The 26333-nt window shown below is 53.1% G+C and overlaps 1 protein-coding gene across 2 annotated transcripts in view; it reads right to left on the reverse strand.

Annotated features, from left to right (window-relative positions):
* Positions 1-8198: 8198 nt before the first annotated feature.
* The window catches only part of LOC119978997 (DELTA-sagatoxin-Srs1a-like), a 54982-nt gene continuing 36847 nt past the window's right edge, over positions 8199-26333 (reverse strand). For both annotated transcript variants that reach the window (XM_038820971.1, XM_038820970.1), the window contains exon 3: positions 8199-9396. In XM_038820971.1, the coding sequence (XP_038676899.1) occupies positions 8988-9396 (409 nt within the window). In that variant the 3' untranslated portion in view covers positions 8199-8987. The remainder of the gene's footprint in view (positions 9397-26333) is intronic.

The following is a 26333-nucleotide window of genomic DNA, read 5'->3' on the forward strand; positions in this document are numbered from 1 at the left end:
TGCTCATGTTTCCCAAATGATAATTCCACATACTTCAGTACCAACATTATGACCACTGTGACTCCACACCATACCCCAACCCAACACAAATTGGAAAATGGGGACTACAGTCTCGACTAGCTCAGTCAACATAAAGCAAATGCTAAATCCAAATCTGTTTGACGGGAACTCTGCAAACTCAGCTCTACATTGACTGTTTGCTTAAGCCAAAACATAATTAAGTGAAGAAAAGACAACTGAGCATCCAACTCTTTTTGCCCTGCTTCTCACACACATCACTGAAATTTGAGCACATTGCTCCCTGGGCACCATACCCTTCACCACTTTGATCATCTCAGAAGTGATCTTGTGCCTAAAGTACCTGGGGATGTTCCCCCAGCTTTGAGCATTGAAGTCATGGAGCGGAATTCTCCGTGAATTGGCACGAACCCGGCGCCAAAAACGGCGCAAATCACTCTGGCATCGGAACCCCCCGAAACATCGCAAATTCTCCGTCCGGGAATGGGCTAGTAGCGGCGCAACGCCATTCGCGACGGTGTCACCCGTCACGGACTTGCACGGCGCCACTGCACAAAAGACACCACCCACCACGCAGCACCATGTGAGACCCCCCCACTGCCTGCCCCCTTCCCCACTCCCTTCCCCCCATATCCCCCTTCCCTATATCCCCCTTCCCCCATATCCCCCCTCCCCCATTACCCTCCCAAATCCCCATATCCCCTACCCCCATATCCCCTTCCCCAGATCCCCCTGTCTCCCATATCCCCCTTCCCCCATATCCCCCTTCCCCCATATCCCCCTCCCCATATCCCCTTCCCCATATCCCCTTCCCCCATATCCCCCTTCCCCCATATCCCCTCCCCCATATCCCATAAATCCCCATATCTTCCCATATGCAGAAGGGGGATATGGGGGGGAGGGGGGAATATGGGGGAATGTGATGTGGAGGAAGGGGGATATGGGGAAGGAGGATAGGGGGCAAGGGGGATGGGGGAAATGGGGAAGGGGGAGATGGGGACAGGGGGAAATGAGGGAATGGGATATGGGGAGGGGGATATGGGGGAATGGGATATGGGGAAGGGGTGATATGGGTATGGGGGAAATGGGGAAAGGGGGATATGGGGAAGGGGATATGGGGAAGGGGGATATAGGGGGATTTGGGGGAAGGGGGATTTGGGGGAAGGGGGAACGGGGATTTTAGGGAAGGGGAGGAAGGGGGATATGGGTGTAGGGGGATTTGGGGTGAGGGGGGACAGAACCGGCCCATCAGGCATACGATGCCCCCAGGTCGTTCCAGGGCGGCCACGAGCCAGGGACTGACCCGGAGCACCAGGCGGACGGCGCCCACATCTAGTGCGAGTGCGGTGATACCGGCTGGCCACACGGAGTGACGAGGAGGACAGCCACAGCAACAGTCGCAGCCACCCCAGGACACTGACGCACAGGACACTGATGCACAGGACACCGACACACAGGACACCAACACACAAGACACCAACGCGCAGGACACAAACACACAGGACCCTGATACACAGGACACTGATGCACAGGACACCGATATACGCCACTGCTATCTCCTACACCCTCCACCATCGCAGAGACACTCACCTTGGTTGGGCATTTTAGCAATGAGGCATCTGGGACACTAACACAGCCGCCCCGGTAAAGCAGGTGGAGGCAGGAGCAGCCAAGGGGCCGGGTGGTTGGAGGGCAACCCGGCGCAGGCAATTATCTGCCGCCCAGACGGGTCCTGGGTTCCTGGAGTTACCACACCCACCCATAGACCCAATGCAGTCACGGACCAAGGGATGACTGAAGCAGGTGACGAACGACTTGCGGAAGCTGCAGACAAAGGTGCAGGAGTCTACCTGCGTGCAGGAGCAGGTAGTGGTGTCGGTCATGCGTGCCACCCAGGCTGACACCGCACGGGTGGCGTCCGCGGTGGAGGCAATGGGTGCGACGGTGTCAGACATGGGTCGCAGTATGCAAGGTGTGGGGCTTTCCGTGCAGGCGGCGTCCGTGGCCCAGGACATGGCTGCCCTCTTACAGGCAGCCATGAGCCAGAGCCAGCAGCAGATCGCAGGAGCGCTCAATGCCGCGGCCCAGTCGCAACAGGCAATGACCCAATCTCTGCAGGCCGTCGCTGAGGGCATCGGCGCCATTTCCCAGGTGCTGGCCGGCGTCGCCCAGATACAGACAGGGATGGCCAACTCCCTGAGCTCCATGGCTGCAAACTTGCAGACCCTTGTTGATACCAGGGTGGGCCTCCAGGATTGGGCCAGGTGTCGATGGGTGGGTGCGTCGCGTGCTTGGTCCATTCTCATCCCTGACCCATGAAGAGACCTGGGGGCCATTGGGCACCCTGAGGGAGGAGGAGCCCATTCCCGGTCCCCCTGTAGGGGAGGTCCCGGAACACTGTGACACCTCTGACTCCCCCCTGCCGCTCCCCCCCCCCACACCCCCACCCCGCCGTTCCGTCCCAGGTGCACCTGATGGGCAACGGGTAGCACAGGCTGGCAACTCGCCATCCCAGTCGGCCAAGCCACAGCCTGGCCCATCTAGGCCGGGCCGCCCCAGGAAACGGCCGCCAAAGGGATCCCTAGTCACAGGGCAGGAATCGCAGGAGTCCACCTCTAGTTTTGCTCCACCATCTGGGGAACCACCTAGACGTAGTCATAGGGCCCGTGGGCCAAAAAATTAGACACTGAGTAAGTTGGCACAGGTGCAGGGCACAGATTAGTTCTGGAGCTAGGGCACATTTATGAATTGTTTGTTATTAAAATCACTTTCACACCTACAGAAGCTGCCTTGAGCTCTGCCCAATGCGTGCAGGTGTGAGGTGAGCGTCAGTGGTTGTGTGAGGGGTAATAGAACATCAGCCTCAGGTGAGTGTGCCCCCCCCTCCCCCCGAGTCACCCTCGCCATCTGCCCAGGCGGCCAACGGGACCGTGCGCTGCAGTGTCACGGCTGCACGCAGGGACAGTCTGGATGGTGGTACTGTTGCCATGGGTCAGATATTGTCCAACGATGTAAAGCCCAGAGCTCATCACAGGGCGGCTTTTCATCATCCTCCATGGCCTGCAATGGACACGCTTCCACCGGCGACCATGTGAGCCCCGCCCGTTGTGCCACAGTTGGATGTGCAATGGAGTGGTGGTGTGCATGCGAGTGGGGTGCGGATGGTTGGTGTTGGGTGGGCGGGGTGAAGGTGGTTGGTGTTGGGTGGGTGGGGTGAGGGTGGTTGGTATTGGGTGGGTGGGGTGAGGGTGGTAGGCTGGTGCTGAAGCCCTCCAGAGCGGTCCAGGCACCTGAAACGCATCTTCAGCAGCCCAAAATACCTCTCTATCACACCCCTGGTCGCTGCATGGGCACCGTTGTAGCAGTTCTTCGCGTCAGTCTGTTGCCTCAGTATAGGTGTCATCAGCCACGACCACAACGGGTAACCCCTGTTGCCCAGCAACCAGCCCCTCAGCCGGGGGTGGGGGGGGGGGAGGGCGTCCCTCGAATATGGTGGGTATGAATGATTGCGCCAATACGAATGAGTCATATATACTGCCCGGGAACCGGGTGCAGACGTGCAGGATCCTCATGCGGTGGTCACAGGCCACCTGCACGTTCATGGAATATGTGCCCTTCCTCTTCGTGAACGCAGCCCTGTTATCCGCAAGTGGCCGCACGGCAACGTGCATCCCATCGATCACCCCCTGGATCATGGGCATCCTAGCCATGGCAGCGAAGCCCGCTGCCCGGGCATCCTGGCTGGCCCGGTGCACAGGGAACTGGATGTAGCGGTCCGCAATGGCATATAGGGCGTCTGTCACTGCACGGATGCACCAATGTCTGTGAGATGCCAGACAGGACCCCTCCCCGGCACGCGCCGTCCCCAACACCCCCTCTCCTCCCCAACACGCACCCTCCCCACACCTCCTCTCCTCCCCAACACGCACCCTCCCCACACACCCTTCTCCTCCCCAACACACACCCTCCCCAACACCCCCCTCTCCTCCCCGGCTCGCACCCTCCCCAACACCCCCCCCTCCTCCCCGGCACGCACCTTCCCCAACACCCCCCCCCCCGGCACGCGCCCGCCCGTCCCCCCCTCCTCCCCGGCCCCTGCCACTCCCCCCCAGCCCCTCTCCCCCAGCCTCTCCCCCGCAGCCCCTCCCCCCACAGCATGCACACTCCAACGGCTCCTGTGACGCCCCCCCCCCCCCCACCACCTGCATCCGTGCCGTCACTTCTCCAGCAGCCGCCCCACACCGACCCCTACCTCCGAGCTGGCCGCCGGCAACCAGCACGACTGGTTGCCGCCATTAAATAGGTGGTTTGATTTACGCCGGCGTGACGCATGATGACGTCGGCGGAACTTCGGCCAATCTGGCCTGGAGAATTGGGGCGGCCCCGGGGCCCGTTGCGTCACGCTGGTGCTCGACATTCTCTGAGGCACGCGACATGATTCACGTCAACGGGATTTTTGGGAGGCCGGAGAATATCGCGGGCTGGCCGTGCGGGATTTACGCCGCCCGCTGGCGATTGTCTGACCCGCCGGGAGGTCAGAACATCCCGCCCATGGTATCCTGAAAGTATCATCATCATTCCGCAGAAGCAGGTAAAATATTGGCGGGGCAAACTTTTGTGATTTTGTATGCTTTAGGCAAAACAATATCCTTGGAATCTGCCAGAGATAAGCAAGAAGGGAGGATTTAACTTTTTAATAGGGTCTTTCACATCCTCAGGTCCCAAAGCACTATGCAGTGGATGATTTTTGTTTGATGCGTAATAACTGTTGCAATGTGGGTACGGCTGTCAATCAGCAAGATCCCCACAACCATACGCATTACTGGTGTCCTGCACAGAATGTTTGGTTCCATTTATATAATACAAATAGTGAGCAGTAGAGAATGACTTGTGAAAAAGCCAAAATAATAACAATAATAATAATTTATTATCACAAGTAGGCTTCAATGAAGTTACTGCGAAAATCCCCTAGTCGCCACATTCCGGCGCCTGTTCGGGGAGGCCGGTACGGGACAGTTTCTTCATAAATTGTCCAGGACTCTCGGCAACCGTTGTATTATTTCATCACCACAAGACCATTGATTTGTAGTTTCATTCACTTAATCTATGTAAAGATTTTCACCTCAGGATCCTCTTCCCTCAGTTGTTTTTCCATTATACTGCTAGTGGATTATTCTGGCCACAGTACGACTTTTATGAATTTGTACGGCAGTGGATAATTACTGTAACTTTTACCCTTGTTGTTCAAAGACTGGTGCTTCCCCCCCCCCCCCCCCCCCCCCCCCCCTCAATTCAGCAATTAGCTAGTGGTGTTGTCACTGAACTGGTCCGGGTACTCCGGGTAATGCCCTTGGGACCAGGGTTCAAATCCCACCACAGCAAATGTTGACATTTTACTTCAATAAGAATGTAGAATTCAAAGTCCAATGGAAACCATGAAACCGTTGTCGATTGTGGTATTAAACCCATCTGGCTCATTGATGGCCTTTTGCCATCCTTATGTGGCATGGCTTATATGTGACTCCAGATCCACAGCAATCTGGCTGACTCTCAAAATGCCTTCAGAAATGTCCCTGCAACCCACTCAGTTCAAGGGCAATTAGGGATGGGCAATAAATTCTGGCCCAGCCGGTGCTGCCCACATCCTGTCAACGATTAAAAGAAAAATTCTGTTTTGTGTTTTATAATTTTCTATTTGATTTATTTTCCTGTTATCGGGTCATAGAGTCATAGATGTTTACAGCATGGAAACCGGCCCTTCGGCCCAGCTTGCCCATGCCATCCAGTTTCTATCACTAAGCTAGTCCCACTTGCTTACATTTGGCCCATATCCCTCTATAACCACCCAGACCATGTAACTGTCTAACTGTTTATTTGTACCTGCCTCTCCCACTGCCTCTGGCAGCTCGTTCCAGATGCTCACCATCCTTTGTGTGAAAAAATTTCCCCTCTGGGTCTCTTGTATTTCTCCCCTCTGTTGTGTGGTAACTATCCATTATGCCACCCACCGTCCCCAAAAGCCATTGAAAGACACCCTGGAGTATTTACTGATGTATAAACATTTATTGGTTGTATTTTGTTGCAGTTGCCGTACAAGCTTATGGAACAAGCCACGATCAGGTAACAAGCCACGATTACACACTGAAATATGGAGTGATTTAGAACACCATGAAGCAGAGTTTCTGCTCATTTACACCACTGATATCAAAGCAGGATTCAGTTTGCCCAAATCAGCCCCTACGCCCAGCCTGGCCTACACCCTAGGTTCAGATTTTGAGATGACACAAATTTCACTGGTAAGGGGTTTCTCAAAATGCCCTCATTTCCTTAGAGACAGGAGCACTATTAGGCACATTTTAAAAGTTTAAGAAATAATTTATTTTCCAACAATGGTAGCTAATGTACGACAGTGATAATCTGAGTTTCCTCAGTATAGTTTTTTAAAGGACATTTTTCATGATTTAAATCATTATTCGCAGGCAGAAGCTTCAATCTCCGGATTGAAAATGTTTACTGTTTTGGGGATTCTTGGATTCTGAGTAGGGCCAACTCTACCTCCTCCTGCGCAAGGCTCAGCCTCATAGAATCATAGAATTTACAGTGCAGAAGGAGGCCAATCGGCCCATCGAGTATGCACCGGCCCTTGGAAAGAGCACCCTACTTAAACCCCACACCTCCGCCCTATCCCTTTTATGCCCATAACCCATTAACCCCACCTAACCTTTTTTGAACACTAAGGGCTATTCAAAGTGGTGCACAGAGCTCACCTGACCAGAACCCGAATGAGCAGGAGGTGGAGGACAAATGTGAACGGTGCCAGGGAGGCTCAGCCTGTTCTGGGCCTGCCCCTTGTCGGGTTTTGGACAGCCTTCTTTGAGGCGATGTCTAAGGTTATGGCGATGAGGGTGGAGCCATGCCCGAGAGTGACAGTGATCGGGGTATCAGGCCAGCCAGAACTATTCACCCTAGCCTTTGCTTCTCTAATCGCCCGCCGGAGAATCCTGCTCGGCTGGCAATCAGCAGCATCACCTATGGGTGCAGGCTGGCTGGTTGACCTATTGGAATTTCTCCACCTGGAGAAGATCAAATTCGCCATCCGAGGGTCAGAGGATGGCTTCCACAAAGCGTGGAGGCCATTCACCAACTTGTTCCAGGACCTGTTTGAAACCAACAGTCAATAGAGCGGGGGGAGTTGGAGGGTGCACAGAGACCACCGGAAAAGAGAGGGGGAGCCCAGAAAACAACTGATACTGAGGCCAGAGAGCCTCGAACAAGAACCCAGGAAAGGGAGCCCCTGAGGGAAGGCCGACAACAGGGATGGATGGGGAGGGGGGCAGATAATAATAATCTTTATTAGTGTCACAAGTAGGCTTACATTAACAACGCAATGAAGTTACTGTGACAATCCACGTACTTACTGTGAAAAAGGGGGAGGGCTCAACAACAAAAGGGGAAGGGAGGGCCCACTTGTAAGTAATGAATGATTGCCCACAGTGAAGGCCCCTGGAAAGGACCCTGAAACAATGAGGGAAGGAGGACCCTGAAACAATGAGGGACACAAAGGAAATTAATATGTACAGTGTAATCGGCACAGTCGCCCTTACTGCTTGTATAGTATACAATATGTAAAAGCTTCAATACAAAATATTTCAAAGTAACTAAAAGAGGGGATGGAGGTTAGGATTTTGGGGGCTTATTTCCAATGTTGGGCGTTTGAAAACTATCTGGTCTGCACAGATTTGTTTATTTTGTATTGTACAAAATGAAAAACTTCAATAAAAACATTTAAAAATGTTTTTAAAAAGTTTTTTAAATGTTTAGTTTTGAACACGCTTTGCTTATACAAATAAATACATTTTCAGCTGTACACGCTCGAGGTAACCACTTATAAGTACATCCAGGAAAACATTTGAATGCAAAGATTAAAGAAAAATCTTTAATCTTACATGTAGGCCAGACCAGGTAAGGATGGCAGATTTCTTTCCCTAACGGACATTAGTGAACCAGATGCGTTTTTACAAACAATCAACAATTGATTCATGGTTATTATTTGACTTTTAATTCCAGAGTTTTATTGAATTCAAATTCCACCATCTGTCGTAGCGGGATTCAAACCCATGTTCCCAGAGCATTACCCTGGGTCTCTGGATTACTAGTCCAGTGACAACACCACGACGCCACTGCCTCCCCAGCTCTCATTGGCTGTATGATTTAGATCCATGCCTCTGAGGGCAACTCCATGTTGGGCTGCCCTTGGGGTCCTCAACCTGCGTCAGTGGTGCCCATCTCTCCTGGGATGAGATGCAGAGGGGAGAAGAGTGAGGGTCGTGGTCTGCAGGATCTCTAGAACTGTTAGCCCTCTGATTGGGCCAGCAGCATCAAGGGGCCCACTACCCTCAGTGGGATGGCAAATGCAGATGTGGACAATTAGGAGGCTGCCTCTTAGGAGATTGTTGAGCTTGGGATCCTCATTTATTCCTGATGCTGGGTAAAATCCTGCTTGATGCATGTGGTTATAAAAATTAGTCTCAGTGAAAACTTGAACTGTAAATTAATCAGCATAATTTCAAACACATTTTGAGTGTAATTTCCCGATTGTGCACAAAGCAGAAACTCTGCCCTGTAAAGCAGTGGCAATCAGATCTGTTTCCCAGTAAACTGATTACATTCATTGGAATGGTAGAGGCATGAAATTGCTTCACTACCCCAAACAAAGGCTCACTGCTCTATGAACTGTCCCAATATCCAGCTCACTGATTGGCTTTTGTGCAGACATTTTAACCTGACCAAATGGACAGAATAAATTCTTAACTTGCCATGACATTTTCAGACAGAATAAAAATAACGATAAATTGTTAAAGGGTCAGTCAAAGCCTCCTTCTGCTGATCAGAACCAAGTCAGAAAGACAATTGCGTTGAGTTAATCATGAACCCAATTCAGAATTCAGCTGGGCTTCTTCACCAGTATGCTAAGTGTCTCTGACATCTATTTTAATTATGGAATGAGACTCATTTGACATTGTGGCCGAGACAACTAGGCCTCCTCCACTAACAGAAATCGCTCGGGTCCTTGCACTCAGTACTTCTTTGGCATAGTTCTTTTGTGGCTTCATTTGTGAATACATCTTCCTGTACAGATATTTGTCAGTTTGCTCTGATACGCCACTGATATATAAAGCATATTCAATGGAGAATATGTTATAGTCAAAGGGATTGGAAAACAGTACTGAAAACTGGTTTGAACCATACTTAAAGGTCAATATCCCAACGCTGCCACGGGCTGCACCTCTGGTCTTGATAAACATGGCATCACCTTTCTCCCCAGGACTGATAACAGGTGGGGGTGGGTTATATAGATGACCACTGTAATTAAAAGTCCTACAAAAACAATGACATGTAGAGTTAGCGAAATGGTCAAATGGCCTTATTTCATGCATTTTAGTCAACCACAAATCAATAGTTTATTTGTGTCTAAATTTATACAATATGAATCTATTCCAAACAAACTCTTTGAGATTTCTTTAGCCTTGAACTGAAGGCCTGTTGATGGCAGCTCGAGATTGAACTTGCCGCTGCCTCAGTTTATATCAACAACTTGGATTTATTTACTGACGCAAACACTGTAAAACATCCCGAAGCATTCACAGAGGTATTGTAAAACATGATGACTCATTGAACCACATAAGCAGTTGTCCAAAAGCTTGACCTGAGAGAATAAAGAGTGTCGTAAAAGAGGATAGAGAGATGGAGAGGTTTTGTTCAGGAATTCTAGAATTGCTGGATGGCATGGCCACCAATTAAAATATAGGTTACTCAATAGGCTGGATTGGATCGGACTGGATTGGATTTATTTATTGTCACGTGTATCAAGGTACAGTGAAAAGTATTTTTCTGCGAGCAGATCAACACACCATTAAGTACATGGGAAGAAAAGGAAATAAAAGAAAATACATAATAGGGCAACACAAGGTATACAATGTAACTACATAAGCACTGGCATCGGATGAAGCATACAGGGTGTAGTGTTAATGAGGTCAGCCCATAAGAGGGTCATTTAGGATTCTGGTAACTGCGGGGAAGAAGCTGTTTTTGAGTCTGTTCGCGCGTGTTCTCAGACTTTTGTATCTCCTGCTCGATGGAAGAAGTTGGAACAGTGAGTAAGCCGGGTGGGACGGGTCTTTGATTATGCTGCCCGCTTTCCCCAGGCAGCGGGAGGTGTAGATGGAATCAACGGATGAGAGGCAGGTTCATGTGATGGACTGGGTGGTGTTCACGACACTCTGAAGTTTCTTGCGGTCCTGGGCCGAGCAGTTGCCATACCAGACTGTGATGCAGCCCGATAGGATGCTTTCTATGGTGCATCTGTAAAAGTTGGTACGGGTTAATGTGGACATGCTGAATTTCCTTAGGTTCCTGAGGAAGTATAGGCGCTGTTGTGCTTTCTTGGTGGCAGCGTCGACGTGGGTGGACCAGGACAGATTTTTGGAGATGTGCGCCCCTCGGAATTTGAAACTGATGACTGGAATTATAGGAGCTCAAGTATCTCATAGGGTTGGAGGAGAATTCAGAGATGGTGAAGGGAGGGGCTTGGGGGAGATTTGAAAACAAAGATGGGAATTTTAAAGTTGAGGCTTGTTCAATCAGAAACCAGTGGAGACCAGTGAGTGCAGAGGTAATAGGTGAATGGTAGTTAGCGCAAGTTAGAACACAGACCGTAGAGTTTTGTTTAAGCTCAAGTTTATCGAGTACACAAGTTTTATATAAGTTTATATCGGACTCATTGATAGTGATTGCAAGATGTTATACCCAGTCTGGGCAATGGCTGAGTGACCAGTCTGGGCAATGGCTGAGTGACCAGTCTGGGCAATGGCTGAGTGACCAGTCTGGGCAATGGCTGAGTGACCAGTCTGGGCAATGGCTGAGTGACCAGTCTGGGCAATGGCTGAGTGACCAGTCTGGGCAATGGCTGAGTGACCAGTCTGGGCAATGGCTGAGTGACCAGTCTGGGCAATGGCTGAGTGACCAGTCTGGGCAATGGCTGAGTGACCAGTCTGGGCAATGGCTGAGTGACCAGTCTGGGCAATGGCTGAGTGACCAGTCTGGGCAATGGCCGAGTGACCAATCTGGGCAATGGCTGAGTGACCAGTCTGGGCAATGGCTGAGTGACCAGTCTGGGCAATGGCCGAGTGACCAATCTGGGCAATGACAGAGAGTGAAAGGTGATGGAATCTGAAATCAAAGGGAAAATGCTGGAAAATCTCAGCAGTTCTGGCAGCATCTGTATGGAGAGAAAAGAGCTAGCGTTTCGAGTCCGATGACTCTTTGTCAAAGCTAACAGACAGCGAAAGTGGGAAATATTTATACTGTGGAGTGAGAAGGAAAGATTAGGGCAGCATGGTAGCACAAGTGGATAGCACTGTGGCTTTACAGCGCCAGGGTCCCAGGTTCGATTCCCCGCTTGGTCACTGTCTGCGGAGTCTGCACGTTCTCCCCGTGTCTACGTGGGTTTCCTCCGGGTGCTCTGGTTTCCTCCCACAGTCCAAAGATGTGCAGGTTATGTGGGTTGGCCATGATAAATTGCCCTTGGTGAACAAAAAGGTTAGGAGGGGTTATAAGGTTATGGGGTTAGGGTGGATGTGATGGCTTAAGTGGGTTGGTGCAGACTCGATGGGCCGAATGGCCTTCTGCACTGTATGTTCTATATTCTATGAGTCATAGCCACAGAAATCTCGGGAAACCGGGTGCTAATGGCCACAGAAACCAAGGGGAAAGCATGCTAATAGCAGTCCCTAGAGAGAACAAAAGATGTGAAAGGCCAAACAGCAGAGAAACTAACATCAGAGGGTGAACTGTAGACGTGGGGGAGGGGAAGAGGGAAGCAAAGAGGAGAAAGGGTAAGGAAAGGTGGATAAGATGGGGGGGGGGGGGGATTTAATATATATTAAGACAAGAAAGAAAAAAATGGTAAAAGACAGTTAAAATGAAATGGGATGAAAACAAATGGGTCGAGGTGGGGTACAACTAATTATCTGAAGATTCTAATTTTGATGTTGAGACCGGAAGTCTGTAGCATGCCGAACCGGAAGATGAGATGTTGTTCCTCCAGTTTGCATTGAGCTTCACTGGAACATTGCAGCAGGCAATGAAGAAATTCCGCTAGGTCTTCCAGCCAGTCTGCAGCTGTGGGTGGTACTGCTGATTGCCAGCTGAGCAGGATTCTCTGGCGGATAATTAGGGAAGCAAAAGCCAGGGCGTTGGCCCTCTTCCCCATATGAAGTTCTGGCTGGCCCAAAGATTGCCACTCTTGGGCACAGCTCCACCCTCACCCTCACAACCTTGGACATTGCCTTGAAGAAGGTAGTCTAGGACATGCCCAGAACATGTGGGCATGGTTGGCCCAGCCTCCCATGCAACGGTCACATTTGTCCTCCACTTCTGGGAAGAATCTACTCATCCGAGTTTTCGTCAGGTGTGCTCTGTACACCACTTTAAGCTGCATGAGGCTTAGCCTTGCACAGGAGGAGGTGGAGTTGGCTCTGTTCAGTGCTTCGCTCCAGGGTCCCACCCGAATTCTTCCTCCCATTTCTCCCTTGTTCCGTTCAGTGGTGCTCTCGCCCTTTCTAAAAGTAATCCGTATATGTCTCCGCAGTTCCCGTTTTCTATACTTTTCATGTCCAGTAGCTCCTCCAATATTGTGTCTCTCGGGGGTTTTGGGGTACCTCATCGTCTCCTTACGCAGAAAGTTTTTGATTTGTCAATGTTGGAGTTCCTGTCCGTTCGGTAGTTCAGGTTTCTCCATCAGCTCTTCTAAGGTCGCAAGTCTGTCCCCTGTGTAGAAGCCCTTAACCACTATTGTACCATATCCACCTCTTAAAGATGGCGTCTAACGTGGCGGGTGGAAAGCTGTGGTTGCCGCAGATTGGGGTGGACACCTCGGTTAAACCTAAGTGCTGTCTCATCTGGTTCCAGGGGCGGAATTCTCCGACCCCCGCAGGGTCGGAGAATCGCCCGGGGCCGGCGTAAATCCCACTCCAGCTGTGGCCGGAATTCTCCGCCACCCGGGAATCGGCAGGAGCGGGAATCACGCCCCGCTGATCGGCATGCCCCCCGCGACGATTCTCCGGCCCGCGATGGGCCGAAGTCCCGCTGCTGACAGGCCAATCCAGCTGATGTGGTTTAAACCACCTCTGATGGCAGCGGGATTGGCGTCGTGAGCGGGCCCGCAGGGTCCTGGGGGGGGGCCACGGGGCAATCGGACCCCGGGGGGTTCCCCCACGGTGGCCTGGCCTGCGATCGGGGCCCACCGATCAGCAGGCGGGCCTGTGCCATGGGGGCACTCTTTTTCTTCCGCCGCCACCACGGCCTCCACCATGACGGAGGCGGAAGAGACACCCTCCACCGTGCATGCGCCGGTGGTGACGTCAGCGGCCGCTGACGCACTGGTGCATGCGCGGACCGGCGAAGGCCTTTCAGCCAGCCCCGACACCGGGCGGCGTAGCGCCAAAGGCCGTTGGCACCGGTTTTCGCGCCATCGGCAGAGCGGTAACCACACCTTTGGGGAGGCCCGACGTGGGAGTGGTTGGCGCCACTCCGCTACGCCGGGACCTCCCGCCCCGTCGGGTAGGGGAGAATCCCGGCCGAGGTTCTTAGTGTTGCTACTATCACTGGGCTGGTTGAGTGTTTTGCCGGTGGGGATGGGAGCGCTGTCATGGCAAGAGCTCAGAGGGATTTTCCCATGCAGAGGACTCCTCCATCCTCACCCATTCCCGGTTTGGTTCCTTTACCCATGCCCTCACTCTCTCACCTGTGGCTTCCCAGTAGTACTGCAAGTTCGCGAGGACCAGGTGCATCCCATCTCTGTAGGCCCTTCCTCCTCCCCACTGGTCAGATTCCACTTGTGAATCCATGTCCAATGGTGGGCTATCCGGATCCCTAGGTAGCGGAATTTATTTTGGCCTATTTTAAATGGGAGACTCTCCAGCTCTGTCCCTCTCCTGTTTGGGTTCACCGGGAAAGCCTCACTTTTGCCCAGGTTGAGGTTGTAGCCCGAGAAAGCCCCAAACTCTTTCATGAGCTTCATGAGTTCTTTCAAGCCACTTTGTGGGTCTGAGATGTAGAGAAGCAGTTCATCCACGTAGAGTGAAACTCTGCTCTCTGCCTCCTCTTTGGATACCCTTCCAATGTCTCACGTCTCACATGGCGATCACTAGGGGTTCAATTGCCAGGGCAAACAGGAGCGGGGACAGTGGACAGTGCCTGGTGCATCTGTGCCACTGGAAGTATTCAGAGCTGGTGGTGTTGGGACGATCGTGTCTTTCTCATCGCTACTTTGTCTAGGCCAGTCGCCCACATAAACACATCTGCCTCTGCTGGGGTAGTGAAATAATGTTCTTTATTCTGGAATGTCACCCAGGGCCTGGCTGGGAATAACATCCCAAATGTTATACCATTCTTTCGCTTGGTTAAACTTGGCCCTGCGCTTTGCTAGCTCTTCCCCAATGTCTTGCCCATTATTCTGTGTCCTTCCCAACTGCTCGCTTTGGTCTGCCTAGCCCAATGCAAGATCCTCTCCCGATCCTGGTACCTGTGTAGTTTGGCGATTACCACACTTGGCTGCTCCCCTGCCTTGGGATTTGGTCAGAGTGACCTGTGGGCCTTGTCACTCTCAGGTGGCTCGGAGAAGCTGTCCTTTCCGATCAGATTGCCCAGTATCTGGGCAACATAGTCAGTCGGGTCTTAGCCCTTGATCCCTTCTGTCAGGCCCACTATTCGAATATGTTGCCACTGAGATCGGTTCTCCAGACCCTTGATTTTCCCCTTCAGGCTCCCTTGGGTTGCCACCAACCTTTTCATCTCTACTTCCAGAGTGCTGATCTTGTCGCTCTGGTCGGTCGATGTCTTTTCGAGCTCCTGGATTGTCTTTCCCTAAGCTTCCAGCTTCTTCCTCGTTCCATCGAGCGCCATCTGCATGGCAACCAGCGTCTCAACCACCTTGACCGCCACTTGGATTAGATTGGATTTGTTTATTGTCATGTGTACCGAGGTACAGTTCTACAGTTCTGCGTGCAGTTCACACAGATCATTCTATACATGAAAAAAAAACATACGGCAAACATAAATACACAATGTAAATTTCATCTCTTCCTTCATCGCGGTCAATTCCTTTGAATGTGTTCCATCCCTCTCCAGGTTGAGGGTGGTGGGTGGGGGGGAGGGGTTTGTCTGGGCCATCGGTCTCCCTGTCTCCGGGGTGGCCGGTAATCCCTCGCATCATGGATCCGCCGACTCGATCGCTCGCTGCTATGCCCTTTTCCACCGCTTCTGGCTTCCCTTCAGCCTCCTGAGCTACTGCTTGCTGGCATATTGCTCCTTTTCTCTTCCTTTTCTGTTTAAGAGTGCAATAAGTTTGAATTCGTGGACTGAATTCGGCCAAAAGTGCCTGTTTTACTGTCTTCTGGAGGATAGCCATCTGATGTGCGACTACTCAGCATATCCCCGTCACCATAAGTTGGCGTAGACACAGTTAAGTGGGCTTTAAACCTCACTTAACTATGCAAGTCTGGGTCCCGGCAATTGTGGGTGGGATAGAGATCGCAACATCACGCGAGATCTAACGACCGTCGGAAATCCCAGTAAATCGTGCGGCCAGTAAATTGTGCCCCAAGTTTTCTTTTTACGAACTTGGTCTGGACTCGTTCGAGGCCTACTAAATAACTATAGCCCAGGTGACTCACCAGCCAAAGGATCACATGGAACAGTGTTATTCAGCAAGTCATGCGGCCTACTTTAAGCATCCATGGGGTGGACAACATGGCCTGCAAAATGGTTCACCATTGTGAACCATAAAGAGGAATCATTTCTATTGCAGAATGGGTGGGTGGAAATAAGGGGCAGCACGGTAGCTAGCATAAATGCTTCACAGCTCCAGGGTCCCAGGTTCGATTCCCGGCTGGGTCACTGTCTGTGTGGAGTCTGCACGTCCTCCCCGTGTGTGCGTGGGTTTCCTCTGGGTGCTCCGGTTTCCTCCCACAGTCCAAAGATGTGCGGGTTAGGTGGATTGGCCATGCTAAATTGCCCGTAGTGTCCTAAAAAGTAAGGTTGGGGGGGGGGGGGGGGGGGGTGTTGGGTATAGGGTGGTTACGTGGGTTTTAGTAGGGTGATCATGGCTCGGCACAACATCGAGGGCCGAAGGGCCTGTTCTGTGCTGTACTGTTCTATGTTCTATGTTCTAAATGGCAGAACAACTCGGGAATCGGGTCCAATATGAATACTAAGTTCACTGAGGGAAAGGTTGAGACTATTTCTGTTCTGTATCACTCTGAGTGTATGGCTCTTTATGTTATGTATTAAAAAGACATTCGATAAAGTACAAATAAAAAATTACAGCAGAAGAACTCATGGTGTTCTGGATAATATATTCAAATAGGCACAGGAAGCAGAGAGCCAGGATAAATGGTCATTAAGAGGTTGGCAAACTGACAAAGTACAGAAGAAGAATCATTCAGATTCGAAACGTTAACTCTGTTTCTCTCTCCACATGTGTGAAAGCTCCTTGCTGAGCATTTAAAAGAGCATTAGGCACAGGAGCAGAATTAGGCCATTCAGCCCGTTAGGTTTGCTCTGCCATTCAATCATGGCTGATATGCTTCTCATCTCCATTCTCCTGCCTTCTTCCCATACCCCCTGATCCCCTTATTGATCAAGATCTATCTCTGTCTTAAAGCCACTCAGTGACTCGGCCTCCACAGCCTTCTGCGGCAATGAGTTCCACAGATTCACCATCCTCTGGATGAAGAAATTCCTCCTGATCTCTGTTTTAAATGATCGTCCCTTTAGTATGAGGCTGTGCCCTCAGGTTCTAGTTTCTCCTACGAGTGGAAACATCCTCTCCCGTGTTCACTTTATCTAGGCCTCTCAGTATTCTGTAAGTTTAAATGAGATCCCCCTCATCCTTTTAAACTCTCAAATACAGACCCAGAATCCTCAACCGCTCCTCATATGTCAAGTCCTTCATTCCGGGGATCATTTTTGTGGACACCGTCAAGGCCACCACTTCTTCAAATATGGGCCCAAAAATGCTCACAATACACCAAATAGGGTCTGACCAGAGCCTTATACAGCTTCAGAAGTACATCCCTGATCTTGTATTCTCACCCTCTCAACATGAATGCAAACATTGCATTTGCCTTCCTAACTGCCAACTGAACCTGCATCTTAACCTTCAGAGAATCCTGAACTAGGACTCCTAACTCCCTTTTTGCTTCTGATTTCTGAAGCCTTTTCCTATTTAGAAAATAGTCTATGCCTCTATCTTCCTACCAAAGCGCATAACATCACACTTTTCCACATTGTATTCCATCTACCACTTCTTTGCCCACTCTCCTTGCCTGTCCAGTTCCTTCTGCAGCCTCCCTGCTTCCTCAACACAACCTATCTCATATCATTGTATCATCTGCAAAGTTAGTAGCAATGCCCTCAGTTCCTTCTTCCAGATAATTAATGCACAGCGTGAATAGCTGTGGTCCCAACACTGACCCTTGCAGAACACCACTAGTCACCGGCTGCCATTCTGAAAAGGACCCCTTTACCCCCACTCTCTGCCTTCTGCAAGTCAGCCAATCCTCTAATCATGCCAGTATCTTGCCCCTAATACCATAGTTTGTTACCTTTTCTTAGCAGCTTCCTGTACGGCTGATGGAACCATCAATTCACCAGACACGTGTTTCCGATGTGAACCTAGGCTTTAATCGACTTACTTCAGAGCCAGCCTGTTACCTGTCGATGAACTCGTAGTGAACTCAGGCTGACTCTGGACAAGGGTATTTATACAGCTGCACTAGGGGGAGGAGCCGTGGGCGGAGCCAAGGGTGGAGCCCAGTACAAGTTCCTGAGTGCTCCCAGCGCTATTCCCCCTAGTGGTAGGATAGCGCTACTGCGCTTACAAACACAGTGTGAATTAACATATATACATCTATATTACATTCACCACATTCACTCGCTGCAAAAAATCAAGTCCGGCGGGGGTGGAGATCTAGTCTATAAAGTCAGTCTGTCCGGTGGTCGAATTGTCCGCTGAGATCTGCGGAGCACCGGGGTTGCAGCCTCTTGCGGTGGCTCGATGGGTGTAGTGTGCTGGGGTACGATGGCAGACTCCAGGGAGGGTTGTATCTGAGCTTCATACTCTCCTGGTTCGACCGGGGACTGGGGGCGCTGGCCAGCGCGGGGGCACGGAACTGGTGGAGCGAGCTCGTGGGCTCAGAAGCGCGAGGGGGGCGGCAGCATGGGGTGTAGGGTGAGAGGTCCTTCTGTGGGGCTAGAGGGGGCGCTGGATCCGGCGGGTGCCAGATCCCGGAGGGATACTGTGTCCTGACGACCGTCAGGGAACTCGACAAATGCGTACTGGGGGTTGGAGTGGAGCAGGCACACCTTCTCAACAAGGGGGCCGGTTTTGTGCGCCCTGACGTGTTTCCACAGAGGTACGGGGCCCGGCGTCCTCAGCCATACCGGAAGTGAGACCCCCGTGGTAGTGCCCCTGGAAAAAATGAAGAGCCTCTCGTGAGGGGTCTGGTTGGTCGCTGTGCACAAAAGGGACCTAATAGCGTGGAGCGCGTCTGGGAGGACCTCCTGCCACTGGGAGACTTTCTAGACCGGAGGGTCAGTAGGACGGTCTTCCAGACCGTCGCGTTCTCCCTTTCGATCTGCCCGTTCCCCCTGGGGTTGTAGCTGGTAGTCCTGCTCTAAGGGAGTTCTAAGAGGGGGCGCATACGGTCCGGGTCGGGGCCCAGGACTCCGCTTTCCACAACATAGCCGAGGATGGCTAGTCTGGATGTGCGGAAAACGCATTTCTCCTTGTTGTACGTGAGGTTTAGTTTCTGTGCCGTCTGGAGAAAACGGTGGAGGTTGGCGTCGTGGTCCTGCTGGTCATAGCCGCAGATGGTGACAAGGTCCAAGTACGGAAACATGGCCCGCAGCCCGTACTGGTCCACCATTCGGTCCATTGCTCGTTGGAACACCGAGACCCCATTAGTGACGCAGAAAGGGACCCGGAGGAAATGGAAGAGCCGGCCATCGGCCTCGAATGCCGTGTAGTGGCGGTCCTCCGGGCGGATTGGGAGCTGGTGGTATGCAGACTTCAGATCCACCGTGGAAAAGAGCCGGTACTGGCTGATCTGGTTTACCATGTCTGCAATCCTGGGGAGGGGATACGCGTCGAGGAGCATAAATCTATTAATAATCTGACTGTAGTCGACAACCATACGGAATTTTTCCCCGGTCTTAACGACCACCACCTGAGCTCTCCAGCGACTATTGCTGGCCTCTATAACCCCCGCACTGAGTAGCCTTCGGACCTCTGCTCTGACAAATACCCTATCCTGCAGGCTATACCGCCTGCTACGAGTGGCTACGGGTTTACAGTCCTTAGTGAGATTTGCAAAGAGAGAAGGGGGGGAAATTCGCAGCGTAGCGAGGCTGCAGATCGTGAGTGGGGGCAGGGGTCCTCCGAAGCTGAGGGTGAGGCTCTTGAGGTTGCATTGGAAGTCTAGACCTAATAAGAGTGGCGCGCAGAGTTCGGGCAAAACGTAGAGTTTGAATTTCGAGTAACTAGTGCCTCGGATTGTGAGTGTCGCGGCGGTGCGCCCCTGGATCTGGACCGAGTGGGAGCCTGAAGCGAGCGCGATAGTTTGCTGCACGGGGAAAACGGGGAGCGAACAGCATCTTACCAGGTCTGGATGTATGAAGCTCTCCGTGCTCCCGGAGTCGAAGAGGCATGGCATTTTGTACCCGTTGATATGGACCTCTGCCATCGAGTTTCGTAGATTCTTTGGTCGGGATTCGTCTAGGGTGACCGCGCTGAGTTGCGGGTAGTCGGCGGCTCGATCAGCTGTGCTGGAGTGGCCCCGTGATGACTGCCCTCTGAGTTCATAGTCGAATTCGAATTCCTCCGCAGAATTGTCCGAGCGCAGAGATGCCGATCGGGCCCGTGGATCGCACGTGGCGGGCGGCGAGGAAGATGGCGTCCAAGATGGCGGCCCCTATGCGTCGCACGTGGCCGGCCGCGTGGTGGAGGTCTTCCAAGATGGCAGCTCCCATGGATCGCACGTTGCTGGAGGGGGCGGAGTTGGGGCATAGGCCGCAGCGTTTCGGGCCCCGCGGGCCTGCGAGTGAGGGGAGCGATTACTGCAAGTCGCTGGGGAGTTGGAAGCTGGGGCCCTTTTTGCGAGGCACACTCTTGCGTAATGGCCTTTTCGCTCGCAGCTGCTGCAGGTCGCTGGTTCTGGCTGCAGAAATGGCAGGCTGGAGCAGCATAGTGGCTGGCTGGAGCAGCATGGTGGCTGGGCGGCCGCGTAGCACAGGCCTGGGGGAGTCGCTGGTCGGGGGCCCATGATTGGGTCACGGGGTCCGTGGGGAACGCGTTAAGGCTGCGGAAGGAGACCTCCATCACGGTAGCAGCTTCCACAGTCGTTTCTAAGTCCTGGGCCCCCTTTTCCAGCAGTCATTGGCGCACATAGTTACACCTGAGGCCCGCTACAAAAACATCGCGTACCGCCAATTCCCTGTGTTCAGCCGCGGTAACCGCTTGGTAATTACAGTCATTGGACAAATTATTAAGTTCCCTTAGGAATTCGGCGAGTGATTCCGTAGGCCGCTGGCGGCGAGTCGTGAACACATGGCGAGCGTAAACTTCATTAATGGGCCTTACATACATTTTATCGAGAATTGCTAGCGCCGCAGTATATGAACTGGCCGAGTTTAGTTGCGTAGAGATTCTGTGGCTCACCCTCGCGTGCAGTAGACTTAGCTTCTGATCCTCTGTCGTTTCAGCTGTGCTCGCTTCGGCCAGGTAGGCCTTAAAACACCGCCAGTGGGAGAAGATTTCTTTAGCCTCTGCATCCTGTGGGTCGAGTTCCAGGCGTCCAGGCTTGAGGGCCGAATCCATAATCGATCTTTACTGTTCTTAAGTCGATTAAATTGATGGAACCATCAATTCACCAGACACGTGTTTCCGATGTGAATCTAGGCTTTAATCGACTTACTTCAGAGGCAGCCTGTTACCTGTCAATGAACTCGTAGTGAACTCAGGCTGACTCTGGACAAGGGTATTTATACAGCTTCACTCGGGGGAGGAGTCGTGGGCAGAGCCAAGGGTGGAGCCCAGTACAAGTTCCTGAGTGCTCCCAGTGCTACTCCCCCTAGTGGTAGGATAGCGCTACTGCGCTTACAAAGACAGTGTGAATTAACATATATACATCTATATTACATTCACCACAACGGCACCTTGTCAAAGGCCTTCTGGAAATCCAAATAGATCATATCCACTGGTTCTCCATTGTCTAACTTCCTCATTATCTCCTTAAAGAATTCTATCAGATTTGTCAGGTATGATCTTCCCTTGACGAATCTGTGCTGACTCAGTCCTATTTTACCATGCATTTCTAAGTACTCCGCAATCTCATCCTCAACAATACACTCTAAAATCTTATCAACAACCAAAGTCAGGCTAACCAGCCTATAATTTCCAGTCTTGTGCCCCCTACCTTTTTTTTTCTTTTTAAAATAAATTTAGAGTACCCAATTCATTTTTAAGGGGCAATTTAGTGTGGCCTACCTTGCACATCTTTGGGTTGTGGGGGCGAAACCTACGCAAACACGGGGAGAATGTGAAAACTCCACACGGACAGTGACCCAGAGCCAGGATTGAACCTGGGACCTCAGCGCCGTGAGACTGCAGTGCTACCATTGTGCCACTGTGCTGCCTGGCCTCCCTCCCTTCTTAAACAGGGGTGTTACATTATCCATTTTCCAATCAACTGGGCCCCTTCCTGCCTCCAGTGATCCCTGAAAGATAACCACCAATGCCTCCAAAATCTCCTCAGATATCTCCTTCAGAACCCAGTCCACCTGCATATTGAAGTCCCCTATGGGGTTCTAGGTTGGCGGAGGGAAGTAACTGGTGTGTGGGACGGGTGTCGGTGCCAGGGGCGCAGTGCGGCCTACTCACCCTGGCCACCCTGAGGAGGTTGTGCAATTTCCTATGGCACTGCTCATCGGTCTGGACGGTGTTACCAACGGCGCTTACAGCCTCGGCCACCTGTGCCCAGGCACGGCGAACGATGGCGGTTGGCAGCCTGCTTCCCATGCCAGGGTATAGGGTCGCCTGCTCTCCTCTACGGCATCCAGGAGGGCCTCAAGCTTGGCGCCTGTAAAGGTGGAGCTGCTCTCCTCGCTGCCATCTAGTTGTCTGGGATGGTGTGTGTGGGGAGTGAACTGTGTGTATGTGGTTGCAGCTTGTCGGCCTCCCGAGTGTCAACCGCAAATCCGGCAAATCCCCCACCATTTCTCATTGGATTCGATTGTGTTCCACGGGGCACCAGTGCTAGCCCCCTCAACAGTCACTGAAGCGGTCCAGGTGTGGCGCCAGTTTTGCTGTCGTAGTACTCCACTAATCTCTTAGTTTCAGACACGGAGAATTCCACTGCGTGTCTTCCCTGGACCTGAGCTCCAGGTGTCACGGGATGCGTGTCGAGGCTCCCGTCCCTGTCCTTGTCATCGCTGTTTGGCACTTGTTGTTCTGGTTGGGGTCGGGGCGGGTGAGAGCAGAAGCACCCGCGCCATCACCTGCAGCTCCTGCAAGACACAAGACAAGACGCATGATTGCATCACGAGCCAAGGGGAGAGTGCGGTGTGTGGGGGGAGTGGGCTGTGTTGGAAGGGGGAAGGTGGGTTGGTGGTGGGGTGGGGTTGTGGGGGTGGTGGTGGGGTGATGCTGGGTGTGGGGGTGGTGTGGGAGTGTTGGTGGGGGCATTGATACACGTGCCGTGGGGAACCGCAATGATTGATTCCAATGAGAAACATTGCTGGATTAGCCGGGTTCGCGATTGACACTCAGGAGGCTGACGTGCCGCAGTCACATATACACACTGCACTCCCCACACAAACCATCTCAGCCAACAATGTGGCAGCAAAACACATGGCCCCATGTTTCATGGACGCTGAACTGGAGACCTTGCTGGACACCGTGGAGCTGTGGCTAGTGACCCAAGCTGGGGAGGAGTCCGCCAGCCACCGCCATTCGCCGGGCCTGGATACAGGTGGCAGAGGTCGTCAATGCCATGGGCAACATCACAAGGACCGGCCAGCAGCGCAGGATAAACTTTACAACCTCCTTAAGGCGGCCAGGGTGAGTAGACAGCACTGTGCCCCTAGCATTAACCCCCAACCTACACACTCTTAATCCCGCCATCCCCCATCAGGTGGGCGGCCAAACCCCCACCTTGCATCATATGTTGGCACCCATACTGGCCGCCATGGCCGGGTGCCCTGGCCACTGAAGCCACCAGCTACCCACCCCCAAGGCTGCATGTGCCGGACTGTTTAAGACTGTGCATTTTCTGTTCCCCGCCTCGCTTCTCCTGGGAGAAGGCCGTTCACAATCGGCAAGAGAAGGAGAAGACTGGAGGAGGACCACCGAACCTGTGGCCTCTTACTGCAGCGGAGCAGAGGGTACTAGACATGGCAGAGGTCAGCATCGGCCAAGGAAGTGAAACCCCACTGAGATGCGGTTACCCATGGCACGTATATCACCACCCCCACCCCAGTCACCACCACCCACAGACCACACTCACACCACACATATACCACCTTAACCCTCACGCCACCCCCGCATCCATACCACCCCCATACTCCGCTCCAACACGACACCTACACCCCCTCCTCAAAACATTTCCCCGGCCTGCAATGCAATCATGCTGTCTTGTGTCTTGTGTCTTGTGTCTTGTACAGGCTGCTGGTGATGGGGAGGGCGCTTCTGGTGTCCCCTGCCCCAGCCATAACCCCAGGTGCCGAGCAGCAACGAAGATGGCCTCAACACAAAAAGGTGGCCTCAACTCCCCCCCCCCCCCCCCCCCCCCCCCCCTCCTGAACCTGGTACATCTGGTGGGCAGAAGGCAGAACAGGGCGGCATCACGCTACCTGGGACACCTGAGCAGCAGCCAGACCCATCAAGGCCCTATCACCCCGGAAGCCACCTGCCAAAGGGGACCCAGGTCACAGGGCGGGAATCACAGCAGGCCGCCCGCCTCCACTCCTGATGCACCTTCTGGGGATCCACCTAGACGTAGTGTTAAGGCCCGTAAGGCCAGAAAAGTAGACACCAGTTAAGTTGCCGCACCAGTTAAGGCCACAGTTTAGCAATAGGGGCCAGGGCAGAAACCTGTATATATGTTCCAATTTAAACATCTGTGCACAATGTTACAACCTGCCTTGGTGCTCTGTCAGAAGGATGTGAGGGGTGGGCTGCTCTGGGCTGGCCGCAGCGGGAGCACGGGTGGAGGGGTGGGGGTGGGGGGGGGGGGGGGGAGATGGGTAGATGTTGGGCATTGACTTGGCCTAGGGATTGCAGTTCAGCCAGCGCTCACCCACTGATGTTCCACCTCCACCCCCCCCCCTCCCCCCCACACCCCCGCCAACGCCCTTACCTCAACCACACCAGAGGACTGTTGGGACCGTGTGATGGAATGACCAGCTCACATGCAGGGATCACCCAGGTGGACAGTGAGAAGTTCTACAGTGGGCAGACGTCAGCCGTTGTCAAATGATGTGGAGCACCAGAGCTCATCACAGAGCGGCTTGTCACCATGGGCCATACCACTGCTACTGTTGACCCAGTGCGGCGGGTATGTTTCATGGAGGGGGTTGCAGGTGGGGGGCGGGGGGGGGGGGGGGGGGGGGGCGCAGAGGGGGAGGGTGGTGGGATGGGGTGTCCGTGCCCCTGAACAGTCCCCACTCCACCAGTCGGTGAACCTGGAGGCCAATTGAGTGTCCCATGCGTGTTGGCCCTGGTATGCACGTATGCAGCCTCCAGTGCCTGCCCGGGCCCCATTACCTGTTCATTCTCACCCTTCCCCGCATTGGGCATCCTAGTGGGCTCGTTCCACATTGAGGTGGATGTATTGTGCTGACTGGGCATATTGGGCCTCCGTGATGGCGTGGATGCAACTGTGCACTGAGCTATGTGGGATCCCGGACACTCGGCGCCTGGAAGGACCCTGTGGCGTAGAGGTTCAGGGCAACCATCACCTTGGAATCTCCCCCATTCCTCTGCGCTGCCAGGTGGTCTGGCAGGTGGTCGCACGGTCCCCCTGCTCAGCTGGAGTCTTTGACGACATGCCCTATCCGGCAAGTTCTCCAAAGGCAGGCGCTGTCGGTACACATGCAGTGCACCCATTCCCATATCCTCCTCCTTAGGCATTTGGGTGGCCAGCTCTCCATCCTCACCATTAGCTCCTGTTCCTCTGGGGCACGCTCTGCTGCTACAGTTTCATCCCACTCGAGCAGCTCCAGCTCATACAGCTGCAGAGTATCCCCCAGGGCTGCAGTGACGAGGAGGAAGACCACCATCGCTGGTTGAATTCCAATATGAAATGAAAATTGCTGATTGTCATGAGTAGCTTCAATGAAGTTACTGTGAAAAGCCCCTAGTCACCAGCCTGCCTGGGGAGGCTGGTACGGGAATTGAACCATGCTGCTGGCCTGCTTGGTCTGCTTTAAAAGCCAGCGATTTAGCCTGGTGAGCTAAACCAGCCCCTCCAGGGCTGGTGGACAATATCCATTGTCTGCAGAGAGTAAAAGGCCGACAAGTTAGCATGATGCATTTCCCCATGCCAAACCAGGTCCTACGGGCTACACTGTGGTCCCGGTTGGCACTTCGGACCCTGTCCCCGTATGTCCCCCTCTCCTCCCCCATCTCCGCACCCCTGGCCCCGTCAGTGCTTGATCCCCTGGGGCCTCTGGCCCTAATGCCCATCCCTGCTGCCGAGGGTACCGTCGGCTTGCGAGCCCCTTGCCAGCGGTATGCTCCAGGCCTCTCATCCAGTGCCCCCTGGAGGGGCTACTGTGGGCGTTGCCCGTGGGTGGGCTCCGTGATGCCCTGCAAGAGGTTGGCGGGCAGTTTGGGGGGCTGGTATGGTGGAGGTTGGGATCCGGGGTGGGGGCTAGTATTCAGGCATGGTAGGATGGAGGGTGGGGGCTGGGATGCGGTGGTTGTGGGGGGATGGCACCCCACACCAGTGGCACTCTGCAGAACCAGGAGCCAAGGTGAGTGGTCAGTGGGGCACGCAGCAAGATGGCTGCCTTTCAGGCCACAGTGATGGCGGTCCGCGACTGGACACCACCTCAGTCCCATGTGGGATCACCCGGCCCCACGGCCCGAACCCTCATCAGCCCCCCGGCCCCACCCGGCCAGACCAGGAGTGTCAGGACTGGCAGCACTTAGTCGTGCCGCACCATGTCCGACCTCCTCTCCCTCCCTCACCAGC

This window comes from Scyliorhinus canicula, chromosome 15, assembly GCF_902713615.1.
Source record: "Scyliorhinus canicula chromosome 15, sScyCan1.1, whole genome shotgun sequence".
NCBI classification, from domain to species: domain Eukaryota; kingdom Metazoa; phylum Chordata; class Chondrichthyes; order Carcharhiniformes; family Scyliorhinidae; genus Scyliorhinus; species Scyliorhinus canicula.